The sequence below is a fragment of the Staurois parvus genome, unplaced genomic scaffold, assembly GCF_062004578.1.
Source record: "Staurois parvus isolate SC_StPar_1 unplaced genomic scaffold, SC_StPar_1.0 ptg001490l, whole genome shotgun sequence".
Classification (NCBI taxonomy): Eukaryota; Metazoa; Chordata; class Amphibia; order Anura; family Ranidae; genus Staurois; species Staurois parvus.
Window position 1 is genome coordinate 309355 of NW_028319286.1, and position 24855 is coordinate 334209.

The 24855-nt window shown below is 45.4% G+C and overlaps 1 protein-coding gene across 2 annotated transcripts in view; it reads right to left on the reverse strand.

The window, feature by feature from the left end:
• Positions 1 to 9821: 9821 nt before the first annotated feature.
• The window catches only part of CSNK2A1 (casein kinase 2 alpha 1), a 50320-nt gene continuing 35286 nt past the window's right edge, over positions 9822 to 24855 (reverse strand). Inside the window, exons 6-13 of one of the 2 annotated variants that reach the window (XM_089662544.1) lie at positions 23809 to 23868; positions 21489 to 21572; positions 21282 to 21392; positions 21058 to 21159; positions 17571 to 17671; positions 14794 to 14942; positions 14628 to 14714; positions 9822 to 11566 (exon numbers count right to left, since the gene is read on the reverse strand). In XM_089662544.1, coding sequence (XP_089518670.1) covers positions 11451 to 11566; positions 14628 to 14714; positions 14794 to 14942; positions 17571 to 17671; positions 21058 to 21159; positions 21282 to 21392; positions 21489 to 21572; positions 23809 to 23868 — 810 coding nt within the window. In that variant the 3' untranslated portion in view covers positions 9822 to 11450. Of the gene's footprint in view, positions 11567 to 14588; positions 14715 to 14793; positions 14943 to 17570; positions 17672 to 21057; positions 21160 to 21281; positions 21393 to 21488; positions 21573 to 23808; positions 23869 to 24855 lie in introns of both variants that reach the window. The other variant, XM_089662543.1, reaches the window with a different exon arrangement.

A 24855-nucleotide genomic window follows, 5' to 3' on the forward strand; every position in this document is an offset into this window, starting at 1 on the left:
TGCACTTGGGGTCTGCAGCTCTCTTGTGGATCCACCCTTTGAATCTGAAGCATTTTCATGCAATTGCCCTCAGAGTCTACAGCACTTTCATGGAATTGCCCTTTGGGGTCTACAGTGCTTTCATGGAGTCACACTTCGGGTCTGAAGCACTCTCTTGGAATCGCCCTTGAGATCTGCAGTGCTTCTGTGGATTTGAACTCGGGTCTATGGCACCCTGGGTCAACACTCTTATCCACTGAGCTATTCGCCTCTGCTCATCAGTTAATGTTTTCGTTCTCCTACTTCAGGAGTAAAATATCATCACAAAGTCCAATAGATTGATTGGGATTCGAACCGGCAGTTGCAAAACTTCACTAGGTAAGGGGACTGTTTACTTAACCTCAGAGCCAGCCAGCCCTCTGGAGAACAGCAGAATAAATCAAAATGTAATCCATGACTCCTACAAAGTCAAGATGAACCTAGCATTAAACTTTCAACTCCAAAAATCATTATTTCGCTTCCGAACCCTCGCATTAGAGCGCAGCTGTAGATTCAGGTTCGGAAACCAACCCCTTGAACATCAAAATGGAATAAATCACATCTGACTAAACAAAACATAGGCTCTGATTTCCACCGAAGAGCCACCAGGGTGCCCACAACCGAATGTGATGCCCACACACATTATAGGCCTGGGACTGGAGCAGACTGGTGGGTTTTCCATTGCCTCCATACTATCGCTCATAGATTCAAGTTGGGGGGGGTCTACCGCAAATCCATAAATTCACACTCAGGGGTCCACAGCGCTTTTGTGGATTTACACACACTCTAAAGTACTGTCATTGATCCCCACTTGGGATTTATGGCGCCCTGGGCCAACACTCTCATCCTGTGAGCTTCTTGCCTCTGCTCAATGACTCGTGCGGTCTTGCTCATATTTCAGTCACTTTTTGCAGCACCTCAAAACATGTTGTCACTTTGATACCTGCAAGTCATGGAGCTTTTCCATTTTTTTTATTTGGATTTAACATTTTGAGTACCTTGGAAAGCAGGTAAGCTAGTGGGTCAGTACTAAGCATTATCTGAGGAAAGGCCTCCTTAATTCACTAATGGGTCCAAACTTTTTTTTTTTGGCTGGGTGGTAAAGCAGTAAAGGGTTGGAAATTACATTATTTATTTATTATTTTTTGCTACCAGCATCCATCCTGGGGATATTATCCTTCACCTTCCATCACAAATAGAAACATGTCTTAATTGGCAACCTATTCATAGACCCTGAAGACCTTAAGGTGATTGGACACTGGAAAACCTTTCAAACACCCCCCCCCCAAGCACCTCCCTATCACCATACTAGTGCTAGTGTCCCGAGATAATGGACCTCTTCTCACTTCCTGAGAAATTACTCCTAATTTATTTTATCTTCAGACTCTTTTTCTCCTGCAATGGCTTCTAATATCGCAGATAGAAGCAGTGCATCCAGAATCGAGATCAGTACAACCTTCGGATTCACATTCAGACCCTACAGTTTGGACACTGGATCCTGGCAAAAGGCACTGCCCTTGGCACTATGCATTGGATTTATGTGGTTGGAAACCCCATAATAAGTCATGTTAAAAGACATGCACCTTGTTATGCTAAGCAGGGCTGTCTTAATGCATGGGCACTGCCCAGGGGCCCCAGGTGAATGGGGACCCCTGATTACATCACGATTGCTCAGATTTGCCGGGACAGTCATGCTTTTCCGCAGGATGACCAGGGCAGCTTCTAGAACCTGTACTGCGCCCTTTGCTTTTGAGTTATGGCATGCTTTCTTATTGTATAAAATCAATTTTATTGAAAGAACTAATAAATGTTCAATTCTATCAACTAGGTACACTTTTTCTTGAGAGTAGGTGTGTAAATTGGGGCAGGTGTAGGGGTCCCAGTGCCCATGATGATATTAAGGTGGCCCAACATCTAAGAATCTAAATCGCATTATCTTTACCTCCTTGTTATAATCTCAGCACTCGTCACAGCCTTGTGAATGTCTCCGCTCTGTGGGCGTGTCCACAGGCCTGAGCTCAGGAGGTAGAGTCATGTCAACACTGTCTCCAATTCCACCTGTACTCTCCCCACAATCACAGTAACTCGGCTTAGAATCGCACCCACAGCCCAAGCAATATCAAAGCTACCTGACTAATAGGACATCCAAGAGGGACGACACCTGACTTCATGTTGACCAACTCTGCTCCAGCGAGGACCATCCAATCATAGGTGAGCCAGAAGAGGTAGGGAGAGCGAGATAGGAGGATGTGATGGGCAGGTTGCTATGTACTCTTTAGAGACACACCCTGTATTCCTCACTTTACTCCACCAGTACCCTACAGCGGAACACCCTCACACATAGCTAAAGCAAAGACCAGGCCAAAGGGAGCCACTACAAACCCGTAAGCAAACATTAATTCTGCTGAAGCCGAGCCAACTCACACTGGTCTCTGCATTCAATTCTAGCTGTGGTTCAGCCACACAACAAGGGGTGTGTATCGGATCCAAAAAAGGATTTCCAGATGCATTAATAGAACTTCATGATAGACCCCCTCTATCAACAGCCATGCTGAAAAGACAGACTGCGATCAGATTGGAGTAGAGGGCCTTGAGAAAGAAGATATGGCCTAAAGGGAAGAGGTCTGAGGTCATCTGTACACCAGGGTCTTCTGAGGCACTTTTTGAGCACAGGAGGTAGCAGGCGCATTGGGAAGGTGTAAATTAGAGTGAACTGAGCCCAGGAGATTATCAAGGTACATGAGGCTAGAGACAGAAGATCCCTAGTTCTGGCAAAAACAGAGGTAGTTTATTATTAAATCTGGAGGCTAGGATGCTCACGCAATCCTCCAGTGATGGCATATCAGGTTGCACACATCTGGATGAAGGTCCCATTGCCCAGGATCCGGCAACTGAGAAAATCCAAATTCCCAGGTGGCCACTCCTTGGATGAAGACCTCAAGGATTACTGGACAGTGACTTATTGTCTGATGGCATGCCAATTAGGTGCCCTCTCGGAAGAGGGGGCAGGAGTGGCAGTACTCCAAGATGTCAATGGGGAGCTTAGCTTCCCCCAATGACCATGCTCTTTCAACTGTAAGGGATAAAACCACTTCCCTCCAACCTAAGAGACTTGCATGTATTGTAGTAACTTTCCAGTGACAGGGAAGGAAGGACTTCCCCAATATTATGGAGGATGTGGTGATTCTCCAAGATAAGGAATTTCTTGCTTGGCTAGTCAAGAGCATTGGCAGATTGACAAAAGGAGACTGCTTTTCCCAGGTCAAAGAGTTCTTTGAATAATTGGGCAAATGGTACTACTGAAGAGAAGGCTACCATTTGGACTAGAACTCCCATAGAGAAGTTCAATGTAGTTAGTCTCTTGGATCTCAATTCTTGAGCATTTGCTATTGGAGAGAAAAAAAAAAAAACCTTTTCTGGGAGAGACTTTTGCTTAGGATGTGTCCAGAACCAGACCCAAGTATTCCAGACAAAGGGACAGCTGAGGAGCAGAACTGTTGATCACCCAGCCGAATGCCTGAAGCATATGAATTGGCCTGCAGACCTTTTGATAGCTGCGCAGGAGAGTCCTGCTGAAGCTGATCATTTAGAGAGCCTGCGACTTGGATGCCCTGGGTTCTAGGAGCAAGCAAGGGTGCTAAAACCTTTTGAACACTGGGCATAGATAGGCCAAAAGGCAGGGCCACAAACTGGAAGTGGTTGTCTGCCAATGTGAAGTGGAGATGAGGTGGGTAAATGGGAACCTGGAGAGCATCTTGGATGTTCATATCTCCCTTGTATTCTCCATTGTCTCAGAATCCTAGATTTCAACATTGATGCAGATAAAGGCAGAGAAGGAAACGTAGTATGAAATAAAAGGCCTACTGCAAAGTAGAATGGAATAGAGGGTCTTGACCTAACACATTTGGCCTTTTGGGAAAAGACCAGGTTTTTCTTTTTTGTTTTTTTTGCAAGACGTGTGAATATGTCTAACAAATTCTACTGGGCCAATCTTGTGCCAGAAAAATCACCATTTTTCTCTCCTAATTGCACAGAGAGGGCAAGGTAGAATTCTCAGTAGAACGAAGGCGTACACGAGCCTGAACTGAGACCAGGGGATAATTCAAGCATCTCAGGCCAGAGCTAGAGGATCCCTGGTTTTAGATACAAGGATATCTAGATTCTGATTCCACCATTTTTTGCATATCAGAACATTTGGAAGAAAAGATCATTCCTCTTGGTTCAGACAGAGGCAGCTAATGAAATGCACCAGCCAACTGTACACTCCTGGGATATGGATTTCAGAAATTACTGGCCAGTGTGTTTCTGTCCATAGAAGAATCCGGTTTGCTTCCTTCAAGGCAGCCACACACCTTGCTCCTCCTTGGTTGATATATGCCTTTGGAGTGGCAATTTCTCACTGCACCCAAATTATGGATCTTTTTAAAATGGGGCTGGGCCTGCTGACTGCTGTAAGCTCCAGGATATTGTTGGGAAGTTTGGTTTCCTCTCCTGACCATATTCCCTGAACTGGCAGTGATTGAAACACTACTCCTTGGCCTGATGAGACTTGCATCTGTTGTAACCTTCCACTTGAAGCAGGCATAGGGGTAGAATCCAGGGAAGAAGCCTTTTTCCATGCATACAGAATATTTACTTAGAGTTCTTGAAAGGAATTGGCCACAAAATACTGCCTCAAAAGGTGGCAACCACTAGGCCTAGAACAGTCATGGCAAATCTCACTCAGATCTCAGTTGTTAAGCATGGGCTCTTAAAGAACTTTTTCGGGAAGACAGGCCTTTGACTGAGCTCTATCTATGCTCTAGGCAAATGGAAGGCAGGAAAGCAGATTTTTTTTTTTCAGGCTGATCACCCAGCCAAAAGCCTGAAGCAGTTGAATTGTCTTCTGAATATTCACTAAAAGTTGTGAGCGGGGTGCATCTTTCCTGAGGTCATCCAGATAGCCCGTCACCTCTTTAAGAAGAGCAAGACATGCAAGAGTGTTAGGATCTTTGTCAACACCCTGCAGCAGAGGACAGACCAAAAGGCATTGTGACAACATGGTCGTCTGCCACTGCAAAGCATAAAAATCACTGCTAAGAGTGTTATTGAGAATATGCAGATATACATCTTGGATATCCACAATACCATGTGTTCCCCAGATCTCAGAGGGGCAATTACTGACCCCCTGCTGATTCCATACAATGATTTGGGACATGATGGAATTTAAGGTATTTTAAAGGCCCGGATAAGACAGATATCTTTGTTGGGTTTTGGTACCGTAAACAGGTTGGCGTAGAACCTCTCAAACCTGTCCTAAGGTTGTAAATATGAGAAATACCAGGGACAAGACAAGGTTCAGGGCATTCTGCAAATTAACTGTGTAGATTTTGGACGGAAGACATCTAGGACATCTGTAACCTCATTGAGGCTAACAAATGTCTTCCCACTGATAGGAATGAGGGTGCACCTTCATTGTGAAGAGGACCGTTGGGGAGGGTGTAGTATTGGTGGGCCAAGACTTGAGCCAAATGGAAGGTTAGTTTTGAAAGTGAGGCCTGGTAAAACAGACCAATACTTTTCATTTATTAAAAAAAAAAAGCTAGGAATTTGTGAGGAGGTTGGTTTTGAAAAATCTGCTGAGGTAGCAAAACCTTCCTATGACCAACTTCTTTAATGAGTTGGTCAGGCGTTTTCCCAGAGATCTTACTTGAAAACATGTGAAGCACCTTTTGCAGGCAGCTGCACCAGTCAAAGCTTTAAGCCGTAAGATTTAGTGCATGAGATTGGAGATTAGAGCCATTCCAGAGATTTGTCTCATGACATGTTCTAAGTCATCTACACAAGAGCAGAAGGCAATTGCTGTAATTGCCATCTACAGTTAGCGCAGTGTGACATTCTAATTGCAGCAAGAGCTGGTTCCAGAGCTAGGCTTAAGAGTATCTTAAATTTTCTCTCTGCCGATTTTGAGGAACATCTTTAATGGTAAAATATGTTTAGGACAAACATGGCAGATCAACTGCAGGAACAGCCCACTTCTTGGTAAACCTTTTCCACTAGATAGTGCTTCACAAGGATTTTGGATGAAGAATCCTTATGGAGTGACCCACTTGTCATACATCACCCAGTTTGAACAAACAGAGAATGTTTTATAGGATTTTGTAGGTTCCTCTGTGCAATTTAACTCCTCTCTCAACATGCTCCTTTTGGGTACAAAGGGCACAGATTTAGTGAACAGAGGGATTGTGCTTTTCAACATTAGCAAGCATGTTGGGTGAAGCTCCCCCTTCAAAATATTGACAGTGTAGGGGAGAGAAATCTTCTGCAGTCCTTCCACATCCTCTTCACACCTGTCTGACTTAACGTCCCCTAGGACCAGCTCCAACTCTGGTTGAGGAATAGAAGAGTCGAGGTGTTTTAGAGCACAGGCTAGATGGCCGTATTAAGGCAATAATCTGAGGAAATGTGAAATGGTTACTTGCTTGAAACCGCTAAAATTGAATGCTGAGGCCACTGTTAAAACCAGTTTCTTCTTCTGTGCAGTGGATACTTCTTCACTCTGAAATTGAGTGTTGTGTAGGTCTTCAGCAGAGCAAAAGTTCACCTACAATTTTGATTTGGCTCCCCCTTTCACAGCTACAAGTGAGGTATTATCCTGTTGGGTATTCATGGAGCAGAGTATGGGAGATGCAGAAAACGGGTCTGGTAGTAACACACGTTTAGATCATCCTACAATGAATCTTTGTGGTGAAAAGTACCTAAAAGCTCTGGGCAGAAATGGCAATAAAGAGCGAGACTAGTGCTGTGATATGCAAAACAACGTCACCAGCACACAACGGATCTCCGAAATCGGTCAAAAGCTTTTATCAGCAATCACATTGTTAGAGGAGAAGCAACATTTCAGAGCCTCACACGACCCCTAAATCAGGCACGTGATCTTTCAGAGCCCCATCACATGCCTGATGAAGGGATCCTGCAGGGCTCTGAAATGTTGCTTCTAGTGTAATGATGTGATCGCCAATTAAAGCTTTGAACCCATTTTGGAGAACAGTGGTGTTGTGCTGGTGACATTCTTTTGCTCAGATTGTCTTCAGTTGCTGCAGCACCCGACTACATAACAGCCATTTCTACAGGAACATGTGCATTGGGAATAATATGCTGGAATCTCTAGTGGTGTGACGTAACACATGGTAATCCACCCGAGCTCTGGCTGGTTTAATTTTAGTGCCAGGCGTGAAAGGTTTCAGTGTGAAGTTAACCTCTTCACGGCGGCCATACGCAAATGTGCAGCCTCCTGGCGTCTGGGCCTAGAAGCTGAGCAGCCACACATTTGCATTCTATTAAAAAACATGTGCTGAGAGCGCATGCCCTGCGCCCTCCCAGCACACGTCTGGTACTCACGGAAAGGTCCCGAGCTTTCGATTGGGACCTTTCCTGAACATGTGACCGCCGTGATGGCGTGTCACATGACCCTAAACCCCGCCCCACCTCCCGGCTTCTGAAACCCTTAAAGGGCTGGGAGGCGCGAAGGGGTTAATCAATTTCAGACATACTCCAGTTTATACAGTAACTGTTCTAGAAATATGGGGTGACCCTGTCTTATCGGTCTACAAAACTAAACTGTACATAAAGTCCAGGACTTGCTCATCTCAATGGAAATACTTGCCAAAAGGGTCTTCCGGGATTCCGTTTCATACCGATGGACCACAGCCCCGGACCTACATATTACCTTGCGACTGACTCAACATGTTGTACCAAGTGTCAAGATGAGCACTCATGCAAGATCCAGCGCCTGAGCAACATTACAGGCCATCCCCACATTGAGGGGTCCACTTACAGCTCCAAAGGTTGCAGCTATCCAGTTATACTGCTTCTGTATAAGTATTAGACAGTGAAGTATTGAAGAATCTCTAGCATTTAAAATAAACCAGCGCAGCCAATTTCTCCAGAAACCTGCAGACACTAGCTCAAAACAGAGCGCTCACCGAGTGGGGGTAGGGTTATAAAGAAGGCATGTCCTCAAAAGCTTGCCATGGTCCAGTCCCCTAAAAGATACACACCTATAACCCATGGAGTAGGACTATGTTGTATATGCCACTAGGACACTGGCAAAAATCACTTTAGGCCAGGACACAGGCTGAAACCAGCATGTGTCAGTTTGTGGCACTGGGTCCAATCCTCCAGTATGGCGGCACTGGGTCCAATCCTCCAGTATGGCGGCACTGGGTCCAATCCTCCAGTATCGCGGCACTGGATCCAATCCTCCAGTATCGCGGCACTGGATCCAATCCTCCAGTATCGCGGCACTGGATCCAATCCTCCAGTATGGCGGCACTGGATCCAATCCTCCAGTATCGCGGCACTGGATCCAATCCTCCAGTGGCGGTATAACCCAAATTTTCAAGAACCCTGTGTCACTCGAACAAGAGAAATGCAAGTTTTGGCATTTTTTTTTTTTTTAGCAAATTTACTATAAATCTCAAACTTGATGGGCAAAAATATATATGGGATCACAAGACGTGGCAATTTTAAGAGCCTAGGTCTTGATTGAACTGCAGTCTTTGTCAAAATATAAAACAGGAAGTGAGGCTCCTGTGTTAATGCAAGATAAGTTCAGTAAACCTTAAAAAGGAATTCAAAATGATATGCCGCAGTTTGACAGTCACCGATCAATTGCTCATTTTCATTGCTAGATGTCACGAATAGAACCCTTTGTGGTCTCCTCACTGGCTGAACCTTCAAAGCATAGCTCAGTTGCCTGCAAAATCCTGCAGTGTTTCAGCCAGCAAGGGTGCATCCCAGCAGGATTAGGGCATGACCTGGTGTTAGTGCCACACACACTCCTGCATCATTCTACAGCCTCTGTGTAGAGGCCAAGAGACCCCAAATGTTATGACCAGGGGCAGCCAACCTGACAAAATCCCTTTCTTTGTTGCCATTTGGCATGCCGTAGTTTTCCAGTGGTGCCAAGGTGGTTGGAGACATCCGATCTAGTGCTTTTGGGTGTAGGCTGCAGTGAAAAGGAGAACCCCAGGAAGGGCTGCTTAGAACCCCTCCTGAGAAGCTATGAAAATAGTCTAGCACAAGGGTGTCAAACTGGCGGCCCTCCAGCTGTTGCGAAACTACAAGTCCCATCATGCCTCTGCCTTTGGGAGTCATGCTTGTAACTGTCAATCTTGCAATGCTTTATGGGACTTTTAGTTTGGCAACATCTGGAGGGCCGCCAGTTTGACACCCGTGGTCTAGGATTCAGTTTGACTGAAAAGGTAAACACCATTTTAGAAGTTTGTGTTCAATAAAAGTCTCCTAGGAATAATTCTTGGTAGGGCAACTCAAGTTTTACCCAACGAGCTCCACCAGCTGCTCAAGTCCAGACATCTTATCAATGAGGGGGTAAAGTAAAATATCAGCTGACTCCAAACGTACTTGGTTTAGGTAGATGTGGGGAGTTACAAACACTGCTTTTGCATCTTTTTGTGGACTGTGAAGGTGAACCCTCTGGGTTTGAGGTCTCAAGTTTGCACAACTGCTCATATTTTAATGGGAACCATTTAAAGCGAGCCAAGATCTTGTTTACCACTACAAACCAACACTCATTAAGATTTACATTCAACATTTAAAAAAAAAAAATTGCTTTGTTGAAGCCCCTGAAGTAGCCTTCACCCCCAACCTGATGCTTGTTATTTTGTGAATGCGGATTTAAACCATTGACAAGCTAGTATCCTAAAGGTGCCCCAGCGCACCGCCCCACCCCCCTTCCCAAACTAAAGATGAAAGAAAAGAAACATGAACCCAATAAAGGTGCTGAGCCACAAGACTGAATCTAACCTTGATAAATAAAACCATGTTTATTTACACCAAATAGTTCCAACATTAGATCTGTCACATGTGAAGGAAAAAAGCATCGTCTGTCACTGGGACCGCTCTTTGCTGGACAACAGGTTAACAGGAAAAAACGGGTGTAGGGAGAATTTTGTCGACTGGAACAAAAATCTTTCTGGGGGAATGAGAAAAAACGGTTGTGATGGACGTGAGGCGTCTCCAAACGAGACAAAAACCCCCACGCTGGATGGGAAGGAGGAGCGCGGGCATCATTCTTACAGCTCCATGTAGGTAAAAGATTGAGGAGGTGGCATGGCAAGTGACGGAACAAGGTGCCAAGGAGACAACAGAAATTTTTTTAAAAAAAAACGTGGCAGGGGGAGGGGGTGTTTGGCTTAATGGGGCAAGATACTTTTAGTAAGAAGGTTTCTTACACTGGGAGGCTCCATGGGGGGGGTTAAAGGAAACATATCTAACAAAAAAAAAAAACACCAAGATTAAGAAAAACAAAAATGTAATTATGAATATATATATATATATATATTATATATATATATATATCCAAAAATGTATTGTAAGCCTCCCCAGGCAACTTTCTTTTTCCAATCGGACAACTTTCTCTTTGGAAAGAGCAGAGGAGGAGCCAATAAGTGTCTCACGGCACACCAGCTTGGGAAATCACCTTATTCCTGTTACTGTATTCTGCTGGCTGATGGATCATTATGCCACTAAAAAAAAAAGGGGTAAAACAAAAACGTGGCTCCTGTTGCTCTATTGTACAGCTGTCTACAGAAAAGAAATAGAATCCAGAGGCTCTTTTTTTTAGTTTTTGTTTTGTTTTTTTTTTAAGAAATTGTACCTTCCACGCCATATATAGTGGAGGCTGCCATACTGTGGCTTTGCATGTTCCACCTATGAATGAATTATTAACAGGAACTAGCGACATCAGTCCAGCGGAAGGCAGTCTCAACTATTTACACGTGTTGGTATACGAATATTTTTGGGTATATATCAAAAACTTTAAGGTGCAATACCAAAACAGGAGGACATTGCAGCCCTGCAAAAAAAAAAAAAAAAAAAGAATGGAAACCATGCAGATGCAAAATGACTGCCGAGTCACAGCAAAGTCCAGCCAGGAGGATTAAGGTACATGGCAAACTGTCCCTCATCCCTCCCTCTGCAGCAGAAGACAGGGACAAGGTAATGAGGAGAAGTATGAACAGAACAGAAATTTAACAATGAAGCAAAAAGATAAACCATGAAACATCCAGGGAAATATTGGAAAGGGCCAAGTCCAGGATCCACGGCCCAGAGACATGAGTACCACCTGTGAACAGGTGCCATAACAAAAGTAAAAAAAAAAAAAAAAAAACAAACAAAAAAAAAAAAAACAAAATTATTCAGCCTATAATATTTTTTTTTTTTTATATATAATGACAGAACTACTATAGATCCACAAGCAACTGCTCAGACACGGCGCGTCCAGGGGGCATGGTTGTTCTTTGGGCAGCCCCCTCCCTCAACGAAAAGGTGGGAGTTGAGTCAGGTAGAGGGGCTGAGGTGTGGGGATTTTTTTTCTTCTTCTGGATCTGCTTGCCCTCTTCCTGACAGAGCGCCAGAACAGAAAAACCCTACTGGGGGGCTCCAGCAGTGGCTGCGACGGGCGTCCCGAGGGTGTTGGTTGCAGAGATGACTGGTGATCCAGCTAGAGAACCCAGAGCTGAGGGAGTTGGCACCGTGGAAATCCCTGATAAGAAAAGAAAAAAAAAAAAAGCCAGTCAGAATTCCCATGGATGGATTACACACATACAAGTTTTTGTAGAGAAAAGAAGTAGTGGGTTCTGCAATGACAGAGCGGGCCAAGGAGGTCCAAAATGTGTTTTAATAAAAGAGCAAAGTCTAAATTTCACACTGTATTATTTGGAAGTGTACATTTCTGCAATTTATCATCACTGTTGTACCACTTAAAGTATCAAAGCACTAAATACAGCAACCCATATGAATGAAACCACAGACCAGACACATTACAAATACTCAAACCTTAAAGTACACTTCTCATTTCAGTGCAGCCTTCCTTTTCAGGCATAACCTATACAGAACCCCCCAGCCACTTCCTGTTCTAGAGTGACAACGCTGCCTTCCAGGGTTTGCTTGCAGACACAGTGTTGTCACTCTAAGCCGCACAATCATGTCTGACTACAAAGCTGCTAACACACGGCCTGCACAGCTATATAGAGCACCAAATGCACAAACGGATTATAAATACAGTGTCTGATGCATCATGGAACTTGTAGTCCTGCACAAACAGCAGAGCTGTGATATGCACACCCACAGGACGTTCAAACTGTATGTAAACGAATGAACTTCTGTTTGCTTCCTATGGGTATAGTTGTTTGAGAAGTTAAAAATAAAAAAAAATAAAAAAACACCTAAATTTTCTGTGCACAAGAAAAGGTTATGGAGATTTTTTTGGGGGGGGGGTTTGTAGTCAATTAGAAATAATGCAAGCTACGTTGGTGACCCCCGCTTTGGAATTCACTGCAGAAAATGCACGGTGTTGTCATTTCAAACAGGAAGGCAGGAGCACATTGGCACATCCGTTTTTTGGTTTTTTTTTTTTCTTTTTGGGCTCCTGCAATATGTTCAGTGGGATAAAACATGGGGAAAATTTTACATACTGCATGTATGAGTGATTTGTTGCCTTGACATATGCTTTCAGCAGCAAAAGTTTACAATGTTAAGACAAAAAAGAAGAAAAAAGGATTACTGTGTAAATCTGATGAGAGGGTTTAATTATACTTCCTCGTCATAAATACATGGTGCATCCTGATTTTTCTGGGTAATCTCGCTTCTCTGAGGAAACAAGTTGAATATACCTATAGAGAGTCTAAGGCTCTGTTCTATCAGCAGATGGATTGGGGACAGTAGAAGGGGAGGATCAGAGAAGACAGGATCAAACTGCCTTTTTGCAGAATGCAGAGGATGAACCCCTTAATTCACAAATTGCACCGGTGTGACCGGCACTTAGTTGTGTTTCGGGATGCCATTTGAGTGCTTAAAGTGGAAGTAAAGGCAAAACAAGGCAATGAAGACAGCTAAACTAATTCAAATGTGCTTTAAACATGTTCAAGGACAGCAGAGCCAAGGATTATACACATATATATAGATATAAATAAAATCATCTATGAGGACTTTCATGCCATATTTATTAATGATTTTCATGTCATTATTAATGATTTTCAATCACTAGTGTGTACCAAATGAAGATAGGAAGTTTTGCAACCCTAGACTACTAAGCCTTTACCAACAACGGCAAATATAAAAAGGTGGAGGAATAGAAGGAAAAAAACATGACGCTAAAATCCTCTACCTACTTTTACACAAAAACAGATCTAAACAAGCAGCACTCAGTCAGGAAAATGCACGGGTCGCTCCACTTCTGAATGACAGTGTATAGTAGTGGGCACATAAAGTTGCTACTGGAATGATTATTTATTAAAAGGTATTTGTAGAACACAACACACACCTCTAACCCTCAAGGGGCGTACAATCTAAGGTCCCTAACTCATACACATACTAGGGCCAATTTAGACAGGAGCCAATTAACCTACCAGCATGTCTTTGAAGTGTGGGAGGAAACCCGCACAGGGAGAACATGCAAACTCTAGGAAGGTGGTGCCGTGGTTGGGATTCAAACCAATGACCTGAGTACTGCCAGACGGAAGTGCTAACCACTTGGCCACTGTGCTGCTCCAATAGCAGCTATGGATCTGCTCACTGCCAATCAATCAAAAATGAAGTGGACCTGATGGGGACTGTCTGTTCCTCCATCAGGCTCCCCCATCCCTAGTACAAAACTCCCCAGCCAAGCTCCTGTCAGTGTGATGGCTGCAGTGGCTGGAGAGGGAGGACAGGATTGCACTTGTGGAAGCAGTGTGCAGTATGGACTGTCCTTCCTCAGTACAAATATACATACCCAGGGGCAGATTGACCATTTGGAAACTCTGGCACTGCCTGAGGGCCCGGGGTCAGTAGGGGGCCCCATGAGATGCCCCTGGTACCGTTTTCATAGGCTTTTTTGAGTTTGGGAAAGGACACAGGGGCCCCATGATCCCCTATTGCCGGGGCCCCATGAGTTGTCAGTCGGCCCCTACACGTACCTGTCTGACAGGAAAATGAATTGGGAGCAAGCACTGACTTTTTGTACCCGAGAGAGTTCTCAATGACCCCCTTATGAATTCCCCCGAGTATCTGTGCAGATTGTTGTGATGACACGCGGCAGACTGGCCACCAATCATTTACACCGATGCGGTTTGATTAGCGCCCCTTTAATGTGAAATGTTTCCTAGTTGTAGTTCCTCACACCCAATCCATTGGTCTCAGACGCAGCTCAGGATAAATAGCCTATACCTTGGTCAAGATGCATTTACAGCTAGAAATACAAGAAATGTGCTTACTGGACATCTCATACTGAGGGAAGGGCGTCACGGAAGTGGACCTGTCACATAAAGATCGGTCAAACATTTTTTCCAAAAAAAAGACTGATGATCAAGTAATCAGACCAGTTTTTTTGTGGCGTGTGCGAAATGAAAGGAAAGATAACAATGTGGAAAATGTAACAATCGTTTGGTTTTCCTGCTGGAACGTATTTGTAAGGAGGAGCCCAATTACAGGTGCAGAATTACAGAAGTGCACAATGTATACGAGTGATCACACTTGTCAAGGAACCACCACCAGAGGGAGCCACACTACTCCTGCTAAGGACTGACCTGACTTGTCACGGACACTGGACTTGGGCTGGGACTGACCTGACATCATACTGGCGCTACTGACTGGGGTGCTGCCGCTGGGCATGTTAGAGGAGCCCATCCGAGACTGGTCCTTCACAATGGGGTCTGCAAGGCAAGACACGGCATGAGAAAGTGGCCCTTAGCCTGTCCCAGTGATGGCCGGCCGAGTGCGATCGATACTCACAGAAGTATGGGTGGTCCATGGCTTCACGAGCAGTCAGTCGTGTCTGGTGATCGTACCGCAGCAGTTTGTCCAGGAAATCCAGAGCCTCTGGACTGACCAAGTGTTGATTCTCACTGTGCACAAAGCGCTCCCACCGCTTACGGGAATGTCTGGAGGATGAAAGAACGGAGCAATGTGTGAGGGGGGAGGCAATCAAACCCACGGCTGTGAAAGGGAACCTGTCACATGGAAAACTGGTAAAACAATATGGCTGCCAGCATTGATTCTACTTGGCACTTAAACCCAAAATAAAAAATTTAATGTATTGCAGCTTACCAGTGACAACTGGTGGCTGCATTAGTTTTCTTTTTTTGGCTTTTTTCACCTGGTGATCTGGCCAGTGACACACCACCTGTATTAGAGCACCCCCACTCTGGATGAAGGAGCACAAAGGCACCTTTGGACAGCAGCACTGTCTGTAGTGTTAGATGCACTAGCCGAAATACACTAACAAAATTTAAGCCAGACTCCAGCAAAAACTTAATCAGATAAAGCAGGGGTCTAAGCAAAGTCCCATTTACTGTCCTTCAGGTTTTAGGGGGGCCAGACTGTGCCCAGTGGGAGTAGAAAATGCCCCCCCATCAGTGTCACATCTTTGGTTGTAAGGGGAGGAATAGTGCCCCATCGATGAGATCAATGATATCAGCGCCCCATCAATGATATCAGCGCCCCATCAATGATATCAGCGCCCCATCAATGATATCAGCGCCCCATCAATGATATCAGCGCCCCATCAATGATATCAGCGCCCCATCAATGATATCAGCGCCCCATCAATGATATCAGCGCCCCATCGATGATATCAATGATAATAGTGCCCCATGGATGGTTTGGTAGGGGGAAATGGAGCGCCATCATTGGTGTCAGTTGGTGGAATAGTACCCAAGGGCCAGATAAAAAGGTACGCAAAAGGGTCACATCTGGGCCCCCGGGCCGCACTTTGGAGACCAATGAGTTAAAGCAGTTTTTTTCTTCTGGGATAAAGGTTTACATGAATAAAAGCTCATGATTGTAAGCACCACTGTCATTGTGAAGTGGTTTGTCTCATCTCTAACAAATTTTGCTGGAGAGCGTGTTCTTTTGAACAGATTAACTGGCTGAATCACCAGATGAAAAGAAAAAGAAAGCCTAAAAAAGAAAACCAATGCAGCCATCACACCTAAAAATTGGTGAGCTGCAAAATAATAAATGTTTGCTTTTGGGTTTAAAACCGCTTTAGGGCGCATTCGCTTCAATATCAATGCGCAACAGCATTTCCTTTCCAGAAGTCACCAATGTCCCTGAACTACACTGGCCCTCCGGATTATTTCCACAGGGAAAACTGCACCAAACATGTCCCACACCCTCTTCCTCATCTACATGGCTGGGTGCCAGCACAACCAACCATCTCTTTGCTTTCTTAACCAGCAGGTGAAGAGTACACCAGCAAAGCAGCAGGCAAAGAGTATACCAGCTGGCACAACCTAAAACGCAACTTAATGTGATAATAAAAACCTTTTTTCTCTTGCAAAAAATAAATAACTTATCGGTTCTGTGTAATAATATTGCACAAAGCAACCTCATTACCTCTTCTAGAGTGCTCCGCTAGCGCTGTCTGCTCCTTCCTGCGAGTGCCCCGCTAGCGCTGTCTGCTCCTTCCTGCGAGTGCCCCGCTAGCGCTGTCTGCTCCTTCCTGCGAGTGCCCCGCTAGCGCTGTCTGCTCCTTCCTGCGAGTGCCCCGCTAGCGCTGTCTGCTCCTTCCTGCGAGTGCCCCGCTAGCGCTGTCTGCTCCTTCCTGCGAGTGCCCCGCTAGCGCTGTCTGCTCCTTCCTGCGAGTGCCCCGCTAGCGCTGTCTGCTCCTTCCTGCGAGTGCCCCGCTAGCGCTGTCTGCTCCTTCCTGCGAGTGCCCCGCTAGCGCTGTCTGCTCCTTCCTGCGAGTGCCCCGCTAGCGCTGTCTGCTCCTTCCTGCGAGTGCCCCGCTAGCACTGTCTGCTCCTTCCTGCGAGTGCCCCGCTAGCACTGTCTGCTCCTTCCTGCGAGTGCCCCGCTAGCACTGTCTGCTCCTTCCTGCGAGTGCCCCGCTAGCACTGTCTGCTCCTTCCTGCGAGTGCCCCGCTAGCGCTGTCTGCTCCTTCCTGCAAGTGCCCCGCTAGCACTGTCTGCTCCTTCCTGCGAGTGCCCCGCTAGCACTGTCTGCTCCTTCCTGCGAGTGCCCCGCTAGCACTGTCTGCTCCTTCCCGTGAGTGCCCCCTATAGCAAGCTGTGTACTATGAGGGCCCTCCACTCCTTCCACATGGAATTTGACTGACAGCAGCAGAAGCCCACGACTCCTGCTGCTCTCAGTGTCTCCTGTGAGAGAAGAAGCTGAGCACAGCAGTGGATGGAGAAAGAAGTCAGGTAAGTATTTAGTAGGGGGTTGCGGTACTGGAAGATTTTTACCTTAATGCAGAGAATAATCAACCTTTTGAGTTTGGAACCACTTTAACCTTGGAGTACAGCAAAAAAAAACAACCCCCCCCCCCCAAAAAAAAACGAATGTACTGTTTACCAGGCTTCCTAAAACTTAATTATACCAAGGTACTGGTATGCCACTCTAGCCTAGCTACATCATATGAAAGGATAGGCTTCCATTAGCTAGCATCTAAAGGCATCTCTGCCAAATAAGATGTAGCAGAAAATGGAGGAAAATTACAGAGTAAAATATGATCTACTATGACACAATGTTGCAGGGTAAAAAACAAACAATGAAAAACCCTTACCTGCCCAAAATGTCATTGAAGCGAGGATCCAGTTCAATATTGTACTTATCGATGTAATCATACAGATCTTCTGTTCCCAGGACTTTGGCTATTCTCACCAGCTAAGAAAGAAAATATTGTTAGACTGGTAGCAATGAGCTGCTGCAAATGTAAGGGCCTGTTTACACTAGACGGGTCATCAACTGGCCTAACACGCGTCCACAAAAGGAGAGAATAGTTTCTGATACAATCTTTGAAGTGCGCACTGATACATAACAATGCAACACATTCAGCTTGTACAAATCTTTTGTGCTTTGGTAAAAATACTCATTATGTTACAGTGAATATTTCAAGACAAAAGATGCAATGTGTGTCTTCATTGGTGGGCCTTCAGTCACGACTGACTTCAAGGGTGGAAATAAGCCAAAAAAATGTTATGGTAGGATGACACTTAAAAACGCCTCGCACTGCAGCCACACACTACACAAACAAAACGCATAATGTGCGGTTAACCCCCCGCCCTTCAGAGGATTTACCCCCCCCCCCGACCATTTTTTGCGTTACAGCGCTACGTTACTTTAACTGACAATTGCGCGGTCATGCACTGCTGCACCCAAATGAAATTTAGGTCCTTCCCTCCCCCCCCCACAAATTGAGCTTTCTTTCCGTGGTATTTGATTGCCTGTGCGATTTTTATTATTTGCGTTATTTAAAAAAAAACAAAAAAACGTTTTGACTTTTTGCTATTAAACATTTCCAGTAAAATTAAAAAAAAAATCCCAATTTCGTCATAAATTTAGCCCAAAATGTATTCTGCGACATGTCTATGCTTAAAAAAAAAAAAAAAATCCCAATACATATGAATTAATTGGTTTACGTAAAAGTTATAGTGTTCACAAAAATGGCAGTATATATACACTGGGGGAGAACTGCGACTTATAGCGGGACTGCAGCAGGCATTGTGACACTGAGAAGAACTGACTTGGTGTCATCCCCAGTAACACCAACACAGTGATCAGTGCTAATAAAAAGCACTGACCCTGTACTAATGGCACTGGGAAGGAAGGGGTTAACATCTGGGGCGATCAAAGGGTGAACTGTGTGCGTTTTACTATGAGGCTGTGTCTGTGTGCTTCACTGTAAGCACACTGCTTTGCATGGCTGTACTGTGCACAGCCATGCAAAGCAGTGTGCAGGAGCTGAAAGAGAGGAGAAATTTTGTTTACTAACAGTTCTCCCCTCCATCGGAGATCCTCATCAATCACTGGCTGGGACCTGGTGATTGGCAGCCACGAATGGCGGCGCGGGTAGGGAGAATGTCACCAGCACACCGAGGATCACCAATATGGGTCCAAAAGTTTTAATGAACAATCACATATTTACAGCAAGGCAATGTTTTGGAGTCTCGCAGGACCCTTTCATCAGGCATGTGACACACGCACCCCTACCCGGAAATGCAAAATCACATATGTATGTACATACACACACATACAGTATATCTGCAAAAGGGCAGACAGGAAGCAGTTAAAAAGGGTTTGAACCAGGCCTAAAAAGAGTGTAAGGGACCAAGGGTCCCCTGCTGTTCCATCCATTGAAGGAGCATAAAAATGAAGCCAAATTTGAGAGCATTTAAAGTGGAAGTAAACTCCCATTGGGTACTTGTACCTACAGGTAAGTCTATAATAAAGCTCTCCTGTAGGTACATGGAATACCTCCTAAACATGCACCATTTAGGAGATACTCAGTGTCCCTGCAGCTGATAACACCAGCAAAATTACTACGAAGGAACAGCATACCCTTGTACTTCATATCCATACTACCCATCATACCCATACTTCAGATCTCTGTGCCACGGTCAAGACGTCATCGCAACATGGCCTATCAATTGGACAGAGCCCTCGAACCCAGGAAGACCAGGAGGAGATGGAAGCCTTGTCAGCAGTGACAGCACACTACTGGGGGGCTTCATTCTAAGGCAGGGGACCCCAAACTGAGGCCTGCAGGCCAAATGTGGCCCTTTGCTTGCTTTTATCCAGCCCTTTGGGCACTCCACCAATGATGGGGCACTAGTCTTTCCACTGACACCAATGGTGGGGCACCATTCCTCTCAATGACACCAATTATGTATATTTCTTATCCCCATGTAGTATACCAAGCCCATGGCATTTGCTTTGCTTGCTTTTATCCAGCCCTTGGAGCACTCCACTGATACAAGGCACTATTCCTCCCACTGACACCAACGATGGGGCACTATTCCTCCCACTGACACCAACAATGGGGCACTATTCCTCCCACTGCTACCAACGATGGGGCACTATTCCTCCCACTGACACCAACAATGGGGCACTATTCCTCCCACTGATACCAACGATGGGGCACTATTCCTCCCACTGACACCAACGATGGGGCACTATTCCCCCCACTGATACCAACGATGGGGCACTATTCCTCCCACTGATACCAACGATGGGGCACTATTCCTCCCACTGACACCAATGATGGGGCACTATATTCCTCCCACTGACACCAATGATGGGGCACTATATTCCTCCCACTGACACCAATGATGGGGCACTATTCCTCCCACTGACACCAATGATGGGGCACTATTCCCCCCACTGACACCAATGATGGGGCCCTATTCCTCCCACTGATACCAATGATGGGGCACTATTCCTCCCACTGATACCAATGATGGGGCACTATTCCCCCCACTGACACCAATGATGGGGCACTATTCCTCCCACTGACACCAATGATGGGGCACTATTCCCCCCACTGACACCAATGATGGGGCACTATTCCTCCCACTGATACCAATGATGGGGCCCTATTCCTCCCACTGATACCAATGATGGGGCACTATTCCTCCCACTGATACCAATGATGGGGCACTATTCCTCCCACTGATACCAATGATGGGGCACTATTCCTCCCACTGATACCAATGATGGGGCACTAATCCTCCCACTGATACCAATGATGGGGCACTATTCCTGCCAATGATACCAATGATGGGGCCCTATTCCTCCTACTGACACCAACAATGGGGCACTATTCCTCCCATTGACACCAATTATGTATTTTTTTTAACCCCCATTTAGGAAACCAAGCCCAGGGCATTTTCTACTACCAATGGCCACAGTCCAGCCCCCCTAAAGATTGAAGGACAGTAAACTGGCCCTTTGTTTTAAATGTTTGGAGACCCCTGTTCTACGGTAAGTCTTTCATAATGTGCTACTATACAATGCATGCTAACACATTGACATTTTGCAGGGGAAGTTTTCTTTGGCAGTTTACTACGGCTTTAAGGCATAATTGCTTCCCTGCTCCCGGGATCTGTCTTTCAATTAAAACAATGATTTCCTTTAAAGTTAATGTTTCATATATTTCTGCACTCAAAATGACAATTTACAATCATTTAAAAGAGAGGTAAGCAAATTACAGTGAAGTCACCCATTTCACACAAGTATCTTCAAGTTTGGCACAACTGACTGCAGGGACTCACCTGATCGTAATTATCGTGTCCGTGGAAAAATGGCTCCTTTCTGAAGATCATGCTGGCTAACATACAACCCAAGCTCCACATATCTAGACTGTAATCATACATCTGCAACACAAACGTTATTACACTAAGAGAAGATGACATCAAAAACAGAGATCTGACAAACAAGCACCACCCCACCCCTCACACTCCGATATAAATGGGCAGATAGTGAGACGCACGCTTACCTGATAATCGACAAGCAGCTCTGGCCCTTTGAAGTATCTGGAAGCGACTCTCACGTTGTATTCCTGGCCCGGGTGATAGAACTCTGCGAGACCCCAATCTATTAGTCGAAGCTGGAGGGAGAGGAAAAAAAAGAGAAAAAGAAAAAAGGTTGCAAAGTTTTTTCTTAGATGGGCACATTCCTGGAACATCCTGTGGTCATTGCATACCTTTCTGTGCTCGTGATCAATCATAACGTTATGAGGTTTCACGTCCCTGTGCATGATACCCATACTGTGACAATAATCCAGAGCCTGAAGAGGACAAAGAAAATCACACAAGTTTTTATTTCTTCGCAGCATAAATTACATATGAGAACATATAAATTAGGGATACACCAATAGAGATACGGAGTATTTCCATGAGTACTCAAACTTGTGAAATAGGGCAGCACAGTGGCTAAATGGTTAGCACTTCTGTCTGGCAGTACTCGGGTCGTTGGTTCGAATCCCAACCACGGCACCACCTGCCTGGAGTTTGCATGTTCTCCCTGTGCCTGTATGGGTTTCCTTCCACACTCCAAAGACACATGCTGGTAGGTGAATTGGCTTGTGTCTAAATTGTCCCTAGTATGTGTATGTATGAATGTGCGTTAGGGACCTTAGATTGTACGCCCCTTGAGGGTTAGGGACCTTAGATTGTCCGCCCCTTGAGGGTTAGGGACCTTAGATTGTCCACCCCTTGAGGGTTAGGGACCTTAGATTGTCCGCCCCTTGAGGGTTAGGGACCTTAGATTGTACGCCCCTTGAGGGTTAGAGACCTTAGATTGTACGCCCCTTGAGGGTTAGGGATCTTGGAGTGTACACCCCTTGAGGGTTAGGGATCTTGGAGTGTACGCCCCTTGAGGGTTAGGGACCTTAGATTGTACGCCCCTTGAGGGTTAGGGACCTTAGATTGTACACCCCTTGAGGGTTAGGGACCTTAGATTGTACACCCCTTGAGGGTTAGGGATCTTGGAGTGTACACCCCTTGAGGGTTAGGGACCTTAGATTGTACGCCCGCTTGAGGGTTAGGGATCTTGGAGTGTACGCCCCCTTGAGGGTTAGGGACCTTAGATTGTACGCCCCTTGAGGGTTAGGGACCTCAGATTGTACGCTCCTTGAGTGCTACGTAAATGGACGGCGCTACATAAGTACCTGAAATAAATAAATAAAAAATTAAATAAAAAGCTCCTGATATCGGAAACTGATACTTTGCGGGGCAATTTACATCCATACAAAATGCACCGCAAAAAAACAGAATGCGATTTGAACAAGAATGAGATTCCTGTCCAAATTGCATGCGGTTTAAGTAACCATAAAGCCCCTTTTTGTTTCTAAAAGCCCCAGACATTCATAAAAGCATCTCAGACTTAAATACAGCTTTGGTTAGAATTTTTTTTGTATCAGAACAAGTAGATTTTCATGAGGGACAAGTAGATTGGGACCCCGATTTAGTCCTTGGACAATTAAAAAAAAAAAATCCCACAGGAATGTTGTGGGAAACCTCCCTGCACTGATCCCATGCTGAGGGGAGAGTGGGCGTGTGGGGACGTATACCATGGAGGAAGATGCTCCGGATACTTAGCTGTTGAAGAGGAGAGAAAGCCGTGGAGATCTGAAATCCCTTCGGCTTTCTCTCCTCTTCTTGCAGGAATGACAAGGCTAGAGAGCTTTTGACAGGTCAGCACAGTCACATGAACGGTGCTGACCAACCAGAAGCTGTCTAGCACTTGCTGTCATCCCTGCAAGGAGGGGAGAGAAAACCACAGGTATTTCAAATCTCTAGTATGGGCTAGACTGCTTCTGGTTGGTCAGCACTGTCCATGTAACAGTGCTGACCAATCAAAAGCCCTCTAGCCAGAACGGTCATCCCTACACAGAGGGGAGAGGAATCCACATGGATTTCAAATCCTTGCGTTTTTCTTCTCCCTCCTACAGCTGAGAATCCGGAACATCTGCCTCCATCCTCTGCCTGATAGCTGACAACAGTGTATATATCCCCAAACGCCTTTCTCTCCCGACTCAGACTATGACAAGACTGGGTTCACACAGGAGCGGTGGGGAAACCGCATGCGATGTGAACAGGATTGAATGTTATTCTTTGCGGTGCAATTTGCACCCATACATTTTGTACTGACGCAAATTGCAACACAAAGTATCGGTACTAGGAATCTGTGAGTACTTGACTGAAAAGTATCAGTACTCGTCGTATCAGTGCATCCCTAATATAAATGGTTTATGCATCAAAGCATTCTATACGGTCATGAAAAGGCCACTTCATTTACAATGCTCTTTGAAAACAGGACCACCTAATTAGTACAGCATTAAACACACTTTAAAAAAAGAACATATCCTTTAACAGCAGGATCTATACACAGAACAGCAAACACACACCTGCAGATGAGGTTGCATGACATTTATACTAGGCATGAACACATTGTGTGTTTTCCCAGTTTGTATCTTAGTACAACACAATCCCCAAGTACTGAAAGTAAAGTGCTGGACATACCTTTAATATTTCATACATATAGAACCTAATGTCGTAATCTGTTAGAGTTTGATATAACTGCTGTGGATATGAAAGAACAAAAGCTGGTTAATACATCATCTTTTTTTAAAGGGAATTGCAGCATTGTTTTAGTATATGCATGGATGCTGAGCTCAGCTTGAAACTTTTCCCGCCGCCACCTCCCAGCCCTTTAAGTGGATTGGGCATTCCAATTAGGTGGCCACTGTGATTGGCTGCCACAGCGGGCACAATTGGAAAGCTCCCGATCGCATGTATCGAGAGCTGTCCATTAAATGCTAGGTGCTGTGCTGGGAGCACGCTCTCTGCAGAGTCAATTGTTCACAAGCAGATGCATATACGTGGTCTCTATGCCCAATCAAAAAACACAATTCTTACTTTTTGACAGAGTGGGGAAAGACCTGGAACCTGTCAGTTTTTTATTGCTCTCTCGTTTACCCTAGTTTCACATATTGGCTGCCATGTACAGCTGCATCAGATTCAGAGCGCTCCAGTTTAACCCCCAAATTCACATCTATGCAGGCCACGTCTTGCATGGGCACGAGAGCCCGTTCATTTGAATGGACTCCCGTGCCACACAGGGAAGAAGTCCCTGCACTTCTGAAAACGCAGCCAGCACAGGAACCTAGGTTCCCAGTACGGTTGTGTTTTCCAGTGGGCGGCGTGCCAATAGAACTAATGGCACCCGCCCGTGGGTCCACATACCTAGGTCTGAGAACGCCCTTTGAATGCTTTCAGGGTTGTGCTGTAGCGGGAAGAACCTAGGTTCCCAGTACGCTTGCGTTTTCCAGTGCGGGCGGCGTGCCAGTAGACCTAATGCAGGTACACATTTCTCTGTGTGGGTGGTGCGGATGCACAGCCACACCACCTGCACAGATGTGAACCTAGCCTTATAGAATTTATTGAAGGACACTCTCTTGCCTCTCCTGCAACCTATATAGGACGACTGAAATACACACACACACAAACACACACACACACACACACGATAACCCCTCTTCCCAGCATGCCTCAGGTTTGTAGTAAATC